Genomic DNA, 18,244 nt, shown 5'->3' on the forward strand with positions numbered 1-18,244 from the left:
CATATGGTGCTCTTCAAGCGTGTAAGATCTCTGGGGATGAAAGGCCAATGAAAATGTATTTACAGCACATTATGATTAGCATATTTTGTGAGTGGTGCAATTTTAGGGAGAAAGGGGAGGCAGTGCTAAAGAAGTCGAATGCTGCGCGAGTAAAATGAGATAATTATTCTCATGGGCGGAAAGCAAGGAGGAAGTTATATAGAGGGTACACACGAAGAGGTGGAATTAATGACAAAAATCTAACCTTGTAGAAAGCTTAAAAAAAAAGGTGATTCTAAATTGGATCCAGCAGGCTCTGCTCACTATCATGTTCCCAGTTCCCTTGGAAATCACTATAACCTGCTGCTTGCTGAAAAACCTCATTTATGAGAATGGGATTCTCTGATCTGTATTACAGCAAAAGACCCTCCAAGTGAAATATGAAGCTGAAAGGAGGGAAGCATCTTTTCCTAAGACCGTATGAAAATTCCACGTGGCAAGAAGAAAAGTGGTTTTGATGCAGGTTTCATACATGCAAGTCCTATTCCTCTGCAACCTTTGAAACATACGTGTGTCCCCCCCATATGAGGTAAGATCTAAATTTAAGTTTTACGGGCAATGGTTGTCCCTCTTGAAAACAAGCAGATAAAAACTGAGCTTTGCTCTAGAGGAGAGAGTTAATATTTTTCTGTAGAAAGTTTGATATCCAAAAGATTACTAGTGAGCAGCTCCATGTTCGGGCACTCGTACATGTAAACATGCTTTCCTGTTGTTCTGTGTAGCGGTGGCTAGATCACAGCTAAGGGAACATTCTGGAGTTCGATTTGACCAGGAGCTTGAAGGCTCTTTGCTAATAAATAACTAACATGCCTCTAAGAGGCAGGGATCAAAACCCAAGGTAAGCCTGGGGTGCTCTTTGAGCGGCTCCCCGAGCTGCACAAGAGGAAAGTGCATGTGTAAAGCTCAGGCTCAAGCACTAATCCTCAAGGCATTGAGTACCTCTTTATTTGAAGAGCAGAAGATCGGTCGAGAAAGGGGCGAAGGACTGGTGGGATCACCGTGCCCGAGGCAGACGCTCGTTCAGGCTGATGTCGTGAGCACTAGCACCCAGAATCGTGGACAGTCGCAGCTGGTCTTCCTTGAACCTTACGTGTGCAAGCTGCTTGGTGGATAGGACCAGCCGGGAATGCTCGAGCAGTCAAAAGCATCTGCTCCCCTCGGGAGTCAGTCCCCTCCCCTGTCTTCCTCTTGTAACCAGGGGCTAGAGGTGATGCCTGGTTCTGTACATGGCACGCAAAATCATGTGGCTCAGAATGAATTACGGTTTCTGAGTAAGTTGCCTTGCACAGCAGCTGCAAGAAGGGTGGGTAATTATTTTCTTCAGAACCCATGATTCGTTGCTTGCCATACTAATATTAGACTGCTGTCACTGCTGCTATTTTGGGGGTAGCCGCAAGACATCGGCAAGATTGACCTGAGTCCTGAAGTGCATCCTTTTGCAGAACTCACAAGTGTTTGATTACGGCAACTTCTGATATACTGAGCTGCAGGCTAGCAACGTCAAGAGACAGAATGAATATTCCAATTAAATTATTGGGCTAATAGCGGGAGGCACAGCTGCTTAATAATCTCGTTACTCACTAGGGAAGGAAAGTCCATCCCCAGGTAGATTGTCTTACGCACTGTCTGGCTAAACAGAAAACATTCAAGAGAAAGCAAGCCGCGTTCCACCACTTGTGCCAGGCACTGTGCGCAGACTGAGCGGAGCTGGGCACAGTCCCGACCTTCTGCCCAAGGGCCCAGCGGCTCCAGCTCCCTGCCAGGACACAGGACGCAGGACGCCGGGGCCTGTGCCCCCTCGCCTTGCGGGAAGCTGGGTCCCTCGGCCGGTTTCCTGGAAATGGGCTGCCCTTCTCCTAGGGAGCAGCGTCGTTGCAGTGTGGTGACTCTGCAGCCTCCTGTGGGGAGTTTGAAAGTTGCCAGGTACTTTCTGTTCCGCGCTGCCTTTGGGAGGATGTAGGCTTTTGCTGCTCTGTAAAGGGAATACGTCGTAACCCTAACACAAGGCGATGTGGGGAGCAATCCAGCCCTGAATGAAGTATTGCTGAGCAGCTCCCACCCTTCTGCTGAGGACAAGGGGGTGTCTACCTCGAGAGCATTTAGCCTTGTACTGGACATCGAAAATACTGCAAGGGAAGTGATCTTGGCGAGAAAGTGTTACTCAGCGCCAGCCACTTCACCCTGAAGAAAGAAATGGGAAGCGTGGTCATGTAGCCAAGGTTGCCTTGTAAAGCTGTTTGAATTCTCTTTTGTGACAAGTTCTCTGCAAAGGGAAGATTCGATTTGGTTAGCTCTGTTGTTTGAGTTTGCTTTTTTTTTCTTTTACTAGCAGCCATTGTCACGCTTAATTGTATAAGGAATGTATTTATCTTTACAGCTATTACAGCAGAGAACTCTCAGAAACCAGCACCTGCTTTTGCTCGCAGGGCCTGCTGCCCCCGGTCGTCCAAGCCTGCCTCCGGCTTAGCCTGTGGCAACCTCCGAGTGTCCTAGCGATAGCAGGCCAAGGAGCGGGCCGACGGCGAGAAGGTGACAAGGTGAGCCCTGCAACCCAGGCAGCCTGGTGTACGTCAGCTTGGGACTGTCTGTAAAGTCACGACATGAGCTCACACAGCTCAGCCCCACAGAGACAGGCTGTTTTCATTACCAAGACACCCGGCAGCACAGCAGTCTCCTGAGTCCTGGGCAGTGAACAGCTCTTTGTTGTCTGCAACTGTCTTTCATTTCAGTCAGAAGAAAAGCATAGGGTTTTTTCTTCCCATTTGTCAGTCTGTTTGACTTGCACGTACATTGTCTAGCTTTTCTGCTGACCATTTGCCTTAGCAGAAGGTTTGCAGCGTTGGGCCCAGCCTTCCTAAACCGTAGCTTAGCCCCTTTCAAGCTCCTTGTGCCAAAAACCTAGGGGATGCAGCTGCTTGAATTTTATTCCTGGAGGTATAGCAAAACGCCCAAAGCCACCCCCTCATCGTCTTCTACCGCAATGTTTTTAAAGTCATGGTTACAAGTGAGCCTTAATGTTACTGCTGGTTTTTCAGTCTGATGGCAGTCAGCGACCAGCTGTTTTCCCTGTGCAGGACTTGCTTTCCCTTGCTTGCGTGGGCATTTCATACCGCAGCAAAGGAAAGAAAAGTGTCTTATAAAGGAGGAGAACATAGTTCTTAAACCACAAAGATTGGCCTGGGGCAGGTGCGATACCTAAAATTAATTGAAATCCAGTCAATCGAAAGGAGTTTAAAGTAATTTCTGACTGTGTAGCTTTACTATACCATCATTAGAGGGGCCCTCCAATTCAACTTGAGTTTAATTGGCTCAGTTACAAGACATGTTCTTTTAGTGATGCTGTGATTAAAAATATTTTGAAATGCCAACTGAAAGTCTTGTATTGTGGGCTTTTCTCTTTCCACTCTCTGTTTTATTTATTCCGGGTTGTATCTTTCCTCCAGGTCCAGAGCCTCAGAAGCTGCAGATGCGCACCCCTCTACGGAAAGCACTGGCGGTAAGCAGATTTCTACCAACGGAAGATCTGGCCATCCAGTGGTTTTGCTAAAGGGCAGGAGAAAAGAACATTGCTGTGCAGAAACTGATGTACAGACTTGATCATCGTTTAACATTATGCTTACCATCAGTGTGAAAATGTTCAGCTATAACTCACGTATTGGCCTGTTCTTCTTTTAGCTTTCATTGTAGAGTCACGTGGGATGGGAAATCACTCGCTATTGTGGTACCTGCAGACAAAGACTAGAAAAATCCTCGACTTGAGGATTTTTATTTAAGCAGAACTCACTGAGAAGCCTGGCCTAAGCAAGACAAAGGCTGCTGCTGTCATCCCACAAATATCTCACAACATTGTACTTGTAGCCTGACACAGCTGCCACAGAAATCAGAGGTTGAACATCCTTTGACTCTAATACGTAAAAATAAATCAGAGCAGTTAAGTCAAAGAAGGAAATGGTGCTGGAGTATAACTGGATATACTATAAACGGTGTCTGTCCTTAATACACTTGAAATGGATTTCAGGTTTGGGGATATTTTTCAGCTTTGTGATGGGCATCAAAGGTTCATATTTTGAGTGACTCAAACTGAACGATTATGTTTCAAGATAACTTTACAATGTTAATGAAAAACAGATTTGCCTTAATAGAATCACATGAACGGTCATCCAAACCAAAGGCCAAAAAACCCAAGCCAAACCACAAACCACTAATAATCCAGCCTATTTGTCTCTCACTCTGGTGTGCAAAAGATTTTAAGTCAGCACAGGACGGAAACTTCGGATGCGCCCAGGTGCGGTCGAAGTTCTCGTCCTATCCCCTCAGCCACAGAAAGAAAAACTTGCATTTAACAGCTGTTAAGATGCTGGTTTTCATTAATCATTTTTTGGTTGTTCATTGTAAGACTACAGCTGTCCTAGGTGACACCTCTTCTTTCCTTGGGCTAAAAGACAGAGAACCATTTCAACAAATCCTTCCAGTTTTTGGTCTCATTATGCAACACATTACAGGGTCCTGAAAAAAAGTCTGCTGGCTTAATTGGGAAATGTGGGAAAGGACTTTCCCATGTGGTACACACTATCCATTATCAACAAGCCAGAAGTGTGGGAGAAGTGTGGACAAAAAATTTTTGTGCATTTCTGTACGTCTTGTCATTTTTGCTCAGCCATATTTGAGAGTTGTGTTTCAGAGAAGAATCAGATTCTGTCCTGAAAATATAGAGTTAAAATGTCTGGTTATACTGCAATTTTTCTTCAAGGCCTCTTGTTGTAGGTGCAGGAGATTCTTAAGTAAGTGCGTGGCTTCTTTAGAAAGTTCTGCTCCTCTCAGCTATAAAGCTGTGTCTTAAAGGGTTTTGCAGCCCAGGATGATCTAATTTGTCGAAGGAGTAACAGCAACATAGTTGATGAATGTAATTAATACAGTCATGTAAAGGACAAGGGGGAAGCCTGTGGGAGAGCAGAATTTGCAGCCAAGGAGTTGCAGCATTCAAGGCAGGGAATTTGGAGTCAAATTCTCTCCAAAAGGAAATACTGTGGCTGTGCTGTTTCCACTGCAGGGCTGGCCAAGCAATCGGGAGCAAGGAAAGAGTCTAGGTTTAGAGCAAGGAGTATCCTGAATTGGATCTGCTTGGAGGAGCAAGTCTCCCTCAGCTCGGATGGTGCCTTTCCTCTTTTCAGCGCGGGCACTGCTTCCTTCAGCGCAGAGCGCTCTGTGGAGCCGCCAGAGCTCAGGATCTGCAGGGTGATGGCATCGAGCACCACGGCCCTGCCCCACGGGCGGGTGTCCCCGCTGTCTCCCCGCCGCCCCTTCCCGCGCGACTGCAGCCACCCGGGCGCCGAGGTCGCTGCGCAGCGCGCAGGCGGCGCTGCCGCCCCGACGGCCGCCAGGCGGCGCCGCCGCGCCGGGGCCCCGCGCCCGCCCCGCCCGGCCCCGCTGCGGCGGCGGCGGCGGCGGCGGCTGCTGGTGCTGCGGGCGGCGGCGGCGGCGGCCTCGGGCCCGGCGCGGTGAGTGCGGGGAGCCCCTGCCCCCCTTCCTCCCGGCCCCCGGCCCCGGCGCGGCGGGGGGAGCCCTGGGGGCGGCGGCGGCCGGGCCGGAGCCCTCCCTGGGGGAGACCGGCAGGAGCAGGGCTCGGAGCCGGGGCGCCGGGGGAGGCCGACGTGGAAGGCAGCGTGCGGCGAGTGCCCGAAGCGGCGCCCGAGCAGCGCCGAGACGCGCCCCGTCCCCGGGCCGGCCGTGCCCAGCACACGGGGGCTGCGGGGAGCTGTCGCTGCCGGCGGGGCCCCGCGGGAACCGAAGGGTCCCCGAAGCGCTGGGAGCAGGGGGGCCCTGCAAGGGAGCAGGGTGCTGCACCGCGCAGGTGGTGGCAGGGAGGGCTGCGCCTGGGGGCACCTGGCAGGGGCCGAGACAGGGCAGAGGCAGCAGCAGGCTGGGGCTGAGGAGCCCGTGCCCGGCTGCTGATGAGGAAAAAGCCTTTTGGGCTTGTGGCACCTGGCTTTTGTGGTGTGCACGGGGCAGTTTGAGGGACAGGGGACAGCGGGTGTCGGTGCGTGGGTGCCGCTGGGCTCCCTGGCACTAAATGCAGCCAGGGTGCGCGCCCACGCGGAGCAGTGTCTCCCTTCGCTGAGGCTGTGCCCGGGCTCAGGCCGAGCCCCGCAGGGCAGCTCTGCCTGGGGAGGCTGCGGGCAGGGCCGCGGTTTCTGTTCCCACAGCCTCAGCGCTGAGTGTGGGGGGGCCGTGGGGCACCCAGCAGGGTGGGCACGGCCGAGCCTGGGGTTGCTCCTTGTGGTGCTGGGCCTCTCCTGAAAGACCCTTCAGGTTTGCTTGGGTTTTTGTTGGCTTGCTTTTACAGGGAGAGAGGAACCCCAGCAGTGCCATCAGAGACAGCCGCTGCAAGTGCCCCAGCATTCCCCAGCACTGGATCTCCGACACTGCCGCCTGCGTGCAGAGCCTGGGACAGCGTGTCCAGCAGGAGGGGCTGCGTCCCTGCCCCTCTCACCCGCACGGGGACGTCGGGGCCTCGGAGGCGCTTCCTGGGGAGCCCGGGGGCATTTTCCCCTGCTGCCTTCTCCCTAAATCGCCTGCAGGGCTTGTGTCACTGCTGAGGAACAGCTCCAGCCTCACTGCCTGCCTCTGCGTCACGTCCAGGAGTGCCGACACCGTGCGATGTTCTCGCACCTCCTTTCTGTGCTGGGAAAGGGAACCAGCAGAGCCGCGATGCAGAGAGACAACGTGAGGTTTAGTTCGTCCCTGGCAGAAGGCGCCCGGCTCCCTGCTCCCAGCAGCACAACTCCACTCGCCTCCCTCCTGCCCTGCGTGCGGTCCCGCTCCTGGCTGGGGACGACCTGCCTGCACCCGCCTGGCTCTCGGCCTCCGCAGAAACCCTGCTGGGATGGGAGTACAGCGCCAGCTTGGGACAGCTCAGCTCCAGCTTGGGCTCCTCACAGCAATCTTGGGGACTGACAAGGTCGTAAATCAATCACTGTCACAACTTGCGTATTAATATCATCTTTAATATTGCACACACATTGCACAACTAGTTTATGAACAGTGTCCACACATTGAATAAATATTCTGTGTCTTGTACAAAGGGTGAATAAACAGTGGAACTGGAAGACGGTGTCTGCTCGCGTTTCCTCCCCCAAAAGGGCCTTCTGCGCCAGAAACTCTCTCAGACGCCAAGTTTGGCCTGGTGCATGCCAGCCTCCCTGCTGTCAGGGCGCATGCCGATGAACCCCCACCTCCAGTGAGGGTCTGCGGCCCCCTCCCACCCCTCTTGCCCTCCCACCACCCGCAAAAAGGGCCCCCTTGGCCTCTGATTTTGGGGCTGAAAACAGATGACTTAGTCTCTGTTTTCAAGCCCCAAAACCACAGCACTTGCCTCTGGTTTTGAGCCCGAAAACACAGGACTTGGCCTCCCTTTCTGAGCTCAAAAATGCAGGACTTGGCCTCTGTTTTTGAGCCCCAAAACGGCCCCATCAACATGCTTTTGAGGCCCCAAAATGCAGGACTGCGAAAGGGAAGCGAAATCCTGCATTCCTGCAGCTCAAACACAGGTCTGGGGGCTCTTCTGGGGGCTCAGAAATGGATTATGAGCCCCCAAAGCAGCCCACTGGGCCTCTCTTTCAGCCCCAAAAGCACAGCGTTTAGCTTCCCTTTCGAAGCCCCAGAGCAGACCCTGATCCTCTTTCTCAAGCCCCCAAAACAGCCCACTGAACCTGTTTTTGAACCCCCCAAAAAATAGGACTCAGCCCCCCTTTCTGAGCTCTCACACCAGTCGCAGGAACCCGCGTTTGAGCACCAGGAACGCAGGACTCGGCCTCCGTTTCTGAGCCCCCAAACCAGCCCCCGGAGCCTCTTTGGCAGCACCAAACCCGCAGCACTTGGGCACAGAGGCTCAGCCCTCTGCTTCACCCTCCTTTCACCCCCCTCCCAGGGCTGCACCACCCCGTGTCCGAGCCCCACCACAGCGCCCTCAGACCCTTCCCCAGCCCCCAGGCACCAGCCCTCCCCTCCCGGCCCCGGGGGCAAGGGTTTTTTTGGGGCTGGGGGGGAGCCCCGCGCGGGTCGGGCCGTGCTTGGGAACTACGCCGGGGGGACCCTCCCTGCACGGAGGGCCCAGCCACGCGGCGCTGCGCAGCCCCGGCGGGCCGGGCGGCCGCTGGGCTCCGGCCCCTCTGCCTTCAGCTCACTCCGCCGCCAGCCGCCGCCCCGCAGCCCCAACCCCGCCCCAGTGCCGCTGCTCCGCGCCCCGCCGCTCCCGGCACCGGGCAGCACCCGGCGGCAGCACAGACGCGCCGCCACCGCGCCGGGGCCCGCAGCTGCCTCCCGCCCTGCGCTCGCCCCGCAGCCGCCTCTCCCGGCCGCCCACAGACCCCGCACCGCCTGCCCCCCCACCGGCACCGGCACCGGCACAGGCACTGGCCCTGTCCAGACCCCCCGGCCCGGTTCGGGCAGCCCCGGCCGCTTCCGCACCGCTTACCTGCGGCCGGGCGGCCCCGCCGGGGCAGCGCTCGCTGCCGCTGCTGCCGCCGCCGCCGCCGCCGCCGCCGCCAGCCGGGAAGCGGCAGCCCCGCACCAGCCCGGCCCGGGTGCCCCGCACACCGAGCGCCGCCGCCACCGCCCACCCCCCGCCCCGCCGCGACTCTGGGGGCCGGAGAGACCGCGCAGGCGCCGGGAAGGGGCCGCCCCGGGACCGCCCCGCCCCCGGCTCCGCCCCCGGCCCTCCCCTGCCCCAGCCCCGCCCCACCACGTGCTCCCGCCCCACATCGTCCTCGGCTCCCGCCCCAGCCCCGCCCCGGCCCCGCCCCACCCGCACCTCCGGCACCACCCCACCCCTCCTGCCCCGCCCCCGACTCCGGCTCCGCCCCCGGGACAACGGCCGCGGCCCAGAGCCGCGGGGACCCGGGCGCAAACGGCGGCGGCGGGGGCGAAGTGACTCGCGGGGCCCCGGCACAGAAACACCCCCGCTGCTGCGTGAGGCTCCAGCAAGGTTTATTTCAGCGACGCCTCGGAGGCTGCTCGAGGCCGGTGGCGCGGAGGAGCCGAGCGGCCGCCTGCTGCACCCGCGGGTCCCCGTCGCCCCGCAGCACCCGCAGAGCTGCAACGGCACCGGCCGCGGCGTTGGTGCTGGCACCGGCACCAGCCCCGGCCCCGGTCCCGGCCTCCCCGCAAGGGCGACGCGGCCCCGCCGCTGCCCCGCAGCCGCTTGCTGGCTCAGCGAGCGCCGCGGTGCTGGGCCCCAACTGCTGCGAGCCCCCGGGGCGCCGTGGCCCCGTCACCTACCTGCCGAGAGCAGCATCGCCTCCTCCCCCGTCAGCCACTCGGTGCCTGCGTGCTCCACGAGGACCCCTGCGTGCACAGGGCAACACCCGGCATCAGGGCGCTCTCTCCCTCCCAGCCCGGCCACATCCCACCCTGAGCACCTGCTCCGCCTTTCCCGCCCCCTGCAGCCCCTGCACCCTGCTCCGGCCGCCCCCACGCAGCTCCAGCCCTGGGCAGACGGGCAGAGTGGCGACGCGGGAGGCAGCAGCCGCAGAGACGCCCGCTCGGGCTCACCAGCGACATCGAGGGCTGCAGCCTGCAGATCCACGCAGCTCCGCAGGAAGCAGCGCCGGGTGGCGATGTACAGCGCCTGCTGGTGCTTGGGGCTCTCCTGGGCCTGGGGCAACATGGGGACACACTGTCCTTCTCTGCCCAAAAACGCCCCCGCTGACCCGCGGCAAGCAGGGCGCACGGATCGCGGGGCGCCGAGGAGCCAGAGCAGGGCCGGGAAGCACGGCCGGGCCCGGCGCCAGCCCCGCGACGGCGCCCTGCCGCCCTCGGCGTGTCACCCGCTGCCTCCCTCGGGGCCGGGAAGGGCCCCGCAGCCCCGTCGTGCCCGGGCGCGCAGCTCCTCACCAGCTGGCTGCAGATGTCGTCCTGCAGCTCGGCCGCGCTCAGCCGGGTGTTGACGGCGATGCCCTGCCGCACCCTCCTCAGCCCCAGAAACGGGGCGCACAGCCTCAGCGCGCCCTGGCACGCCTGCCAAAGAGAGCGGAGCCTGTCGTGGCTGCCCTGGGATGGCCAGGCCCTTCCCAGCCCTTCCCAGGGAGCTCGTCGTGCCACGCTCGGCTGGTGCCGGCCCTGGGCCCGCAGACGGGGCGCCCTGGGGGTGGTGTCCCGGCAGGAGGGAGACTTCCCCGGCCTTTTCCGCAGCACCCTGCAAACAGCACCACTGCCGGGCGGCTGCGCCCATGAGGCCACTGCGAACGCCCGTCCCTGAGGGGGAGCAGGGACCTGGGGCAGGGACGGGCGCCAGGGACAGGCCAGGGAAGGGAGGCAGAGGTCTGCGACGGGACCGCGAGGGTGCTGGGGCGGCTGCCCTGGGCATCGCAGGGGCAACCTTGCTGGGACACTCTCGGGGATGCTCTGCAGAGACCCTGCAGCTGCCGAGCAGGCAGGAACGGCAGAAGTGTCCCCACGGGCACCGCGCGGCTTCACTTTTTGTGTTGCAAGCAAGTTCCTGCGGCTCTGACCATGGAGGCTCCCGGGTCTGGGTCCCGCAGGTGGAGGACGAGGCTGGCCCACGTATTTGCCAGTTCTTCGGTGAAGAAAGACCTCCACCTCCTCGTGGCAGAGGCGGCCAGCACCCCGTACAGGGTGAAGGCCGCCGAGCGCAGCGACGCCTGCTCCTGCAACCGAGAAACCCCAGCTGCCAGGTGGGCAACTGGGACACCTCGGACAACTGTTTCTGTAACACCCGAGCACTGCCAGTCGAGCGCAACGTCCTGAGAAAGGACCCCCAGAGGGGGTCACAAATAGCACCTCCTCCGTCTTCCCCAGAGAGAAGTGTCTTCCCTGAACCCTCCCGGTGCAGAGCTGCCCTTGCCCACACCGCCCCTCTTGGACGAGCCCGCGAGGGAGCCTTCGAGCAGGCGTTAGACAACACCGCTCACTTACAGCATCAAAGAAGGTCCTTGTGGCCTTGGCGAGGTCTTTGAAGGTGGAGCCCACAGCCTTCCCCTTCAGCTCGTCCACCACCTTCGCCAGCGCCAGCAGGCTCTCTGCCACCACCTCCGCCGAGGCCACGTCCTCCAGGCCCCTCCGCAGCGCCTCCAGGATGGCTCCCTTGTGCTTGCGCAGCTGTGAAGCGTAACACACACACGCACCTCTCGCTATTCCTGCCTCTGACCGCTCATCTTTCCCGTTGCCTCCGGGGCTGAAGCTTTCAGAAACAGCCCCCGAGCAGATCGCAGCCCAAGGGTCCCATTGGCACCTCAGTCCCCTTTGCAACCCGGATGATGCCCGAGAACAGAGCGCCTTCGGGGCAAAGACTCACACTTGCCTCTGCTGCTCTGCCCACTCTCTCTAACCCCTCCGCGCTCTCCACCTGCATCTCTCCGGTCATGCAGGGGCTGCGTTTCACGTGGAGGAAAGCCCCTCTCACCTTCTCCGGTGCTCCGCTGACCAGATTGCCCAGGCCGCGCGCCGCCATCTGCCGCACGGTGCTGCTCGGGTCCTGCGTTTTCTCTGCCAAGGCCCCCAAGATCGGCTGAAAGCACCTCCATTCCTGCAGCGCTGGCTCCTTCATCAGCTGCAGCACAGCAACCCGGCCGTCAGCATCGGAGACGGATGCAGACCAGGTCCGGGAACAACAACCACCCCGGGCTCGACACGAGGAAGCCCCACAAGCCCGGGCTAACTGCCCCGGTGCCCAGCAGCTTTCCTTTGGGCCCGGCCCAGGCTGTGGCTTCGGGGATGGCGAGCTGCTGGGGGCAGCACTGCCCCGTGCCCGGGGGAGGCCTTGTGCCCGTGTTTGGGGGGAGTTGGCCTCTGGAGAGGATTTGCATTGGGTCCCGGTGGTCGCTCAGCAGAGCTGCTGAGATCAATCGAACCTGGAAGCACGTCCTGGCTGGGGTCGGGGGAGGCCCTGGAAAGGGGGTCACTGATAGAAAGCCCATCTGTATTTCCTCCGCCACCAGCAGCAGTGACGAGGACCGGGACTGAGCGGTTTGGAGGGGCAATAGCATCCCTGGCAATAGCACAGGGGAAGGACGGGGAAGGGGGCAGGGAAGGGCAGCTCCCAGGAGGCCTCCTGCAAGGGGGGATCCGCTCCCGCCTCCACTGCGACACTTTCCGCCAGCACCTTCCCAAAGAGCAGCGTCAGGAGAAAACCCATCCCAAACCTCCCTCTCCCACCTTCTCGCTCACCTCCGCAAAGAAAGCCGCAGCCATGAGCCGCAGGTTGGCCGAGGGGGCGTCCAGCCACTGGGTCAGCACCAGCACGACGGGCAGCGAGATGGTCCCGGCGCGGAGCAGCACCCTGCGCACAAAGCACAGGCAGGCGACACACAATTACGCAGGCAGGCACCTGGCCTCGGCCCCCAAAATTCACCTGCTCCTGCGCAGGCTCTGGTGGGCAACTCGGAGACGCCCAGGCCAAGGGGAAGGGTCCCGCCAGCTCCAATGGGGTCGCAGCCACCCCAGAGCAGCGAGGCGCCTCCTGGGGCTCTCACCCGGTCAGGAGACCGACGCCGTCGGGGTGAGCCCGGGGGTCTTCCAGGGCGGCCCAGGCTCCCTGCTTCCTCAGCAGCCACAGCCATTTCCTGTCGAGGCACGTGCGCAGCACCGCCTCTAAGGTCTCCAGGGAAAGCCTGGGGGAGAGAAGAGCAGCCAGGCCTGAACCTCGGCAACAGGCATCTCGGGCAGCGCAAGGGAAACGCCGCCGCCGCCGCCTGCGAGGCCTTCGTTCACTCAGGCTCAGCCTCGCCGAGGGAGCTGCAAATACCCCTGAAATGACATCTCGCAACCCTGAGGTCTGCCAAGCTGCACGAAAACTGGCCTTTTCACCCTTCCTGATGCCCCAAACTCACTGTCAGCACTAGAAAACCCCAAGTTTCTAGACTTCACGCTCACACCTTCCTCCCTGGGAATCAAAGTTCCTCCAGGAGAAAAATGGAAGCAAAAACAACCAGAATCGGTTTCCCCACCTCGGAGACGAGGCAGGCCAAAGCGCTGCCTCGGGGCCATGAGCGAACATGGCCTGGTTACGGGGACCCTGCGTCTCTGTCCCGCTGCCTCCTACCTGCAAGGATTGTCATCGCTCGTGTGTCCCTTGAGGAACAGCTTTCGCTGGCTGCTGACTTGGGGAAACAGCATCTCCTTTCCCAGCGTGGCGCTGATCTGCTTCAGCAGCACCGGGAGCAGCTCCGGGAGCAAGCGCTGCACAGCCTCTGAGGTCTGCAGCGTTGACACCACCTCAAAGATGGCACGTGTGATCTGCAGAGAAATTCAACCACAAGCGGCCTGTGAAAACAAGGCCTTTTCCCACCTCTCCCCTGCCCGCCTCGGGCACCTTTACCGTCTGCAGTTTGGCTTTCGGCAGCAGCCCTGCAGGCTGCCTGGCAGCAGCAAAGGGTCTCGGCTGCCCCGCTGCCAGCGCTGCCCAGGGCCCAGCACAGCACCCCGCGCGGTTCAGGGGTGTTCACAGTGTGCACAGCGCACAGCGTCCCTCAGGCCGAAGGGTTATTTAGGACATCAGGTGCGAAGCTGCAGCAATGTGTCTGCCAGTGCACGTACCTTGAGAGGCTCCAGCGCAGCCTCATCGTCGTCGGCCTCAGGCTTGGCAGAGCTGGTCCTGGCTTGGTCGTTTCCTGAGTGCTTCAGTTTTTCCATCAAAACCCTCAGGAGCTGGTTCACAAAGAATTTCCTCCCCAGGACCCTCCACAGCTCCACGGTGTCACTGCAAGGCAGCAGAAGTTGCCCCGTGAGCCCGCAGGCTCTGCTACCTGTGATGCCCTTGGCAGCGGCCAAACGCTCTCCTGGCCTCGAAGGGGCTGGCGGGGGCCAGGCTCTGGGCACCGGCTCTTGCCACGCTCAGCCTTTCTCCCCCCGCAGCAGCACGATCGCCTTCTCCGCTGGCTCCTCCTGGCCCCGTCAGCGGTGGGTCCTGCCTGCCCCCAGGGCCGGGCCAGTGCACGTACCTGTCCATGGGCAGCCGCTTCTGCAGGAGGCTGTCGATGACGGAGCCAAGGTGGTAGCGGGCCAGCAGGGACACCGCCTCGAAGAGGACGCGTCGCAGGGTGTCCTGCTGCATGGTCGGCATCCGGATGTAAATGATGCTCAGGATTTCTGGCACCTGAACGCAGACCAAAAGAGCCGTCCTCTGCAGCCTTCCCTCGTCCTCCCGCACAGCCTCCCACCCTGGGCCTGTGGCCCCAGAGCCAAACCCGAGCGCAGCAGAGCCCGAGCAGAGGAGGCGAGCAGAGGCTCCGGGATCAGGCTGCCGGCACTTGGATTCGATAGAGCTGTCGGTGCTGCGCACGAGGGGCGGCTCTGTAGCCCCCGGCACCTGCACGAGGCGCACGGCAACGGCTGAGGCGGGAAGGCCAAAGCCCCAGGGAAAAGGCGCCTCTCTCACCTCGGTGAATAGCTGTCCCCCGCACGTCTCCAGGAAGGTGAGCAGCCACTCGCCAGCTGCCTGAGCACACGCGGGCCTGACCGACAGCATCCCGTCCAGGGCGGCAGAAAGGAAATCCGTGGCCTGCGCTGGGGGGATGTGTTTGCAGACGATCTGGGCAGAAATCACAACCAGGAGAGAGCACATCACAGGTCTGCTCCGGCTCTTCACAAAGGAGAGGAAGCTCGAGCGCCCGGGCAGTGGGGCAGTTCGCTAGGCCTGCAGGGTGCGAGTGCTTTACAGTGCAGCGGCGCAGGCAGGGCCTGGTGTATTCTGGGCGGCCGAGAGCTCTGCAAGTGTCTCCCTGCGGGCTGTTTGCTTATACACAGAGCCTGGACCCTGCCTGCGCTGGCGGCGCCAGGTACCTTTGCGAGTCTGGAGGAGGCCTGGAGCAGAGCCTCGGCGTCTGGGGCTCTCAGCCGCTGGCACAAAGGCTGCACCTCGTCCTCCTCGGCCCCCGTCTCCAGCGTCTTGCCTGCAGCGAGCACCAGGAGGAAAGGAAGGGCAGTGATGGGCACGGAGACCCCACCTCAGCCCACGGGCTGTGAGGAGCAAGAATGGAGCCCGGCCCCGCGCAGTCGTGGGGCGCGGGGGCAGTGGGGGCCCGGCTGGCCGAGGCTGGCAGGGGGCTGCCCTCACCTCGTATGCGGAGGAGGTGGCCGAGGCAGGCCCCTGCCCGCTGGCGGGACGTGGCCAGCGAGTCGCAGACCAAAGGCGCCAGCAGTCCCACCATGGAGCCAAAGGGCCCAAAGGAGTTTTCTCCCTGCGGAGACAGAAGGCCGACGAGAAGGTCGCAGGCGGCCCCGGCAGCCGATCTCCCTCTCCCGGCTGTGCTGCCACCTGAGCCCTGGCAGGGCATCGGGGCAGGCAGCGGTGCAGCCCCATAGCCCAGGAGACCCAAAACCCAGCTCCCAGCCTGGGGCAGAGCTCCCTGCCGGGCCGCAGCCAGCGGGGAGAGGGGACACAGCACGCGGGGGGTCTCTTCTCACCGAGAGCTCGAATCGCTCCTCGTAAGCGCCCAGCAGCTGGGCGCAGGCCTGCAGGGCCCTCTCCCGCTCCCACTCCTTGGCCGAGGTGAGCCAGTACTCCAGCACCTGCGCAAGAGCAGACCTGTCTCACAATAGGCGGCCCCGGCGAGCCCGGCCTGCCCAGCGCCACCCCAAACCTCTCCCTCCCGCGCAGAGTCCCGCCGAGGAGCTGGTGCCTCTGCAGCCGGCGGCGCAGCCCCTTCCCATCCCCGGCAGCCGCTCATGGAGGGCCCCGGCGCAGACGTGCCCCACGGCCACCTCGCACCGACCCTGCCGACTCCACGGCCCAGCTCTCCCGCACACCCTTTGCCCGACCCTGGGGACGCCTTCCCCGTCCCCCCACGGATACTCACGTGCAGCATCTCCGTGAGCCAGCTGGAGGTGAGCTCTTCCTCCAGCAGGGCTGTCAGCAGCTCGCCGAGAGCCCCCATGGTCTGCGCGTGCGGACACTGCGAGCGGGAGAGAAGGACGGGCGTTGGGCCGCACACGGAGACGCCCGGCTCTGCCGGAGGGGGCAGAGCGCAGCGCGGGCTGCTGGGGGGATCCCCCGGAGAGGCTGGGAGAGAAGGGCCGCCAGGTACCTGCACGGGCAGAGTGTTTGCTGCTGTCGCCCCTTCCTCTTCCGCGGGCTCCAGGGCAGGCAGAGGCATCACGCTCTGCAAACACTGATCCAGGAGGTCGCGGTTTTCCTCCCGGGTCAGCGACGGCTTCAGTTTGCTGACAGAGAAAAAGGAGACCAGAAAAGAGTCTTCCTACCACTCCCCAGAGCGGGTCACACGACACCCCCCCCACAGCCCTGGCGGAAAGACCCTACCTCAAGTGCCCCACGGCCACAAACGCCTCCTGCCGCACCGGGGACGCCAGGCAATCCCGGGGCTCTGCCTTCACGAAGCCCTGGAGGTCACAGAGACACGCGCACGGTGGGCAGCGGGCAGCCACCGAGAGCCCTCCCGCCGCCAACAGGCTCTTCTGCTCGCCCGGCCCCAGGCACAGGCGCTGGGCGCCCGCACGGCTCCCACAGCGGCACCGGGGCCGGGCAGCCGCCCCACCGCAGACAGACCCGCTGCTCTGCCCAGCGACGGCCACCGGGCACCAGCACCCAAGGGCCCCGCTGCCCGGGGACGAGGCTCAGGGCGCTCGAGAGGTCGCGCGCGGCCAAGGCAGAGCATCGCCCCTCGGGGCGCCCGGCCTCGGGGCTCAGCCCCAACCTCCCCGGCGGCACAGTCCCGGCCCGGCACTCACCAGCAGGGTGCCCAGCAGCTCCCGTTTGTAGCAGAGCTCCCCGCGGCGGGAGCCCCCCGCCCCCTGCACGGCCCGGCTGACCTCGGCGACGCTCCGGATCAGGCTCAGCTTGAGCTGCACGTCCTGCGGCCCGGCAGAGAGAAACACAGCGGCACCGATGAGGAACTCCTCACAGCGCCAAAGGCGGAAAGAGGCGCACGGCGGGGAGTCCAGCCCCGGAGCACAGCGCCGAAGGGCGACTGCGGCTTCCAGGAGCCTCCGGGACCTGGGCTCGGCACACGGCTCGGAGGAAGGAAGCCTCCTCTCCCCTCCCGGGAAGAAGCTCCCCCTGGGGAGGCACGAGCTTTCCTCGCTACCTACCGCAAGGAGACCCCCCACCTCTGGCCTGGGGAGCGGGAGAGCCGCTCCGGCACGCCTGCGATGGGAAAGGTGTGCGGGAAGGGCAGGAAGCAAGGCCCCACGGGGCAGGACTTACCTTGGTGGAGAAGGCGAAGCCCAGCACCTGCAAGGGGAAAGGGCACAGAGTGAGAGGCAAGGAAGTGCGGCGCACAGACGCAGGACACGCAGCAACGGCCCCAGAGCGCACAGGCGCTGCGGGACAGCAGAGACGGACCAGCACTGCTGCGTCGCCCTCCACCAGCACAGGCAGGGCACAGTTGCCCCTGGGGCACTGGGGGGACTCGGGGCTCGCAGGAGTTTCAGGGTTTCAGACCCAGAAAACGCCCAGAGCAGCTGCAACGCGGGGACAGGGACATGCAGAGGGATACGGGCTGGGTTTGCGACTCGGCCTTCAGCACAGACCCCTCCTCGGGGCTCTTTCCTAAGTGACGGCCCGTCGCGATGAGCTCCAGCTCGGAGCCGGGCTGGGGCAGGCGGCACGTCCGTGTGGCCGGCCCTGCGCCCGCGCACCCACCTGGCAGCTGGCGCGGTAGTGCTGCAGGATGTGCCCCACGATTTCTCTCTCCACGCGGGCCGGCAGCTGCTCCCGGGGGGCACAGAGCGCGATCTGGCTGTAGGCCAGCATGAGCGCCATGTGCGTCCATGCTCTCTTCCCCTCCTGGTATTCCTGCGCCGTGGGAGAAGCCACGAGACGTCAGCCCAGCACCTCCGTCGCACCCCAGCTCCCACTGCCTCCCCACCAAGCAGCTGCCCCACTTTCCACGCAGCAGCCACCACTGCGCTGCTGCTGGCTTAGAAGTGAAAATAAGGCAGAGGAAAGGCAAGCCAAGACCCCCGGCATCCTTTACCTTCAGGCGATTGAAAGCCCCAGACACTGGCCTTTCCTCCATGCAGGCCCCAAACTCCTGCACCACCTCCAGGGCAAGGTGGAAGTGGCTCTCGGCAGCGCCGGCTACAACAGAAATCATTCCCTGCAACACAAGAGGAAGGGTGAGTCGGCCTCTGGCCCACACACAGCTGCAGCAAGCTCCGAGCGACACTTGCGATATCGTCCCACAGACACAGCAGTGACAAGGACATCGGAAGAGCCTGGAGCGCTCTGCTG

General features: G+C 61.9%; 2 protein-coding genes and 2 long non-coding RNA genes across 4 annotated transcripts; 1 reads left to right on the forward strand and 3 right to left on the reverse strand.

The window, feature by feature from the left end:
• Positions 1-5,465: 5,465 nt before the first annotated feature.
• On the forward strand, positions 5,466-7,145 carry LOC136992168 (uncharacterized). Its single transcript, XR_010884232.1, has 2 exons — positions 5,466-5,537; positions 6,383-7,145. It is a non-coding gene; the product is annotated as an uncharacterized lncRNA (long non-coding RNA).
• Positions 7,146-9,007: 1,862 nt separating this feature from the next.
• On the reverse strand, positions 9,008-9,386 carry LOC136992169 (uncharacterized). The gene is made up of 2 exons (XR_010884233.1): positions 9,316-9,386; positions 9,008-9,130 (listed from the first exon to the last, which is right to left on the reverse strand). It is a non-coding gene; the product is annotated as an uncharacterized lncRNA (long non-coding RNA).
• Positions 9,387-9,407: 21 nt separating this feature from the next.
• On the reverse strand, positions 9,408-12,611 carry LOC136992133 (protein maestro-like). The gene is made up of 8 exons (XM_067296991.1): positions 12,528-12,611; positions 12,223-12,334; positions 11,459-11,605; positions 10,972-11,154; positions 10,548-10,703; positions 9,931-10,053; positions 9,589-9,691; positions 9,408-9,523 (listed from the first exon to the last, which is right to left on the reverse strand). Exons 2-8 carry the CDS (start codon positions 12,244-12,246, stop codon positions 9,408-9,410), a joined length of 852 nt encoding a protein of 283 aa, XP_067153092.1. The 5' UTR covers positions 12,247-12,334; positions 12,528-12,611.
• A 937-nt stretch (positions 12,612-13,548) lies between these two features.
• On the reverse strand, positions 13,549-17,773 carry LOC136992134 (maestro heat-like repeat-containing protein family member 2B). The gene is made up of 12 exons (XM_067296992.1): positions 17,654-17,773; positions 17,216-17,242; positions 16,741-16,863; positions 16,313-16,392; positions 16,080-16,215; positions 15,852-15,947; positions 15,460-15,564; positions 15,110-15,233; positions 14,836-14,945; positions 14,432-14,584; positions 13,995-14,149; positions 13,549-13,753 (listed from the first exon to the last, which is right to left on the reverse strand). The coding sequence occupies exons 1-12, from the start codon at positions 17,771-17,773 to the stop codon at positions 13,549-13,551; spliced, it is 1,434 nt and encodes a 477-aa protein (XP_067153093.1).
• Positions 17,774-18,244: the final 471 nt, after the last annotated feature.

This window comes from Apteryx mantelli, chromosome 5, assembly GCF_036417845.1.
Source record: "Apteryx mantelli isolate bAptMan1 chromosome 5, bAptMan1.hap1, whole genome shotgun sequence".
Classification (NCBI taxonomy): Eukaryota; Metazoa; Chordata; class Aves; order Apterygiformes; family Apterygidae; genus Apteryx; species Apteryx mantelli.

What these genes read in the sequence shown, in the direction of transcription:
- LOC136992133 (XM_067296991.1), bottom strand. Translation starts at nt 12,246, where the DNA reads ATGGCTGCGGCTTTCTTTGCGGAG. An exon ending in TCAGCGGAGCACCGGAGAAG is followed by an intron (nt 11,155 to 11,458) that starts GTGAGAGGGGCT and finishes TACGCTTCACAG; the next exon opens with CTGCGCAAGCACAAGGGAGC. An exon ending in CAGACCCGGGAGCCTCCATG is followed by an intron (nt 10,054 to 10,547) that starts GTCAGAGCCGCA and finishes TCTCTTTGGCAG; the next exon opens with GCGTGCCAGGGCGCGCTGAG.
- LOC136992134 (XM_067296992.1), bottom strand. Translation starts at nt 17,773, where the DNA reads ATGGCGCTCATGCTGGCCTACAGCCAGATCGCGCTCTGTGCCCCCCGG. An exon ending in ACTACCGCGCCAGCTGCCAG is followed by an intron (nt 17,243 to 17,653) that starts GTGGGTGCGCGG and finishes TTCCCCTTGCAG; the next exon opens with GTGCTGGGCTTCGCCTTCTC. An exon ending in CAAACACTCTGCCCGTGCAG is followed by an intron (nt 15,948 to 16,079) that starts GTACCTGGCGGC and finishes TCCCGCTCGCAG; the next exon opens with TGTCCGCACGCGCAGACCAT.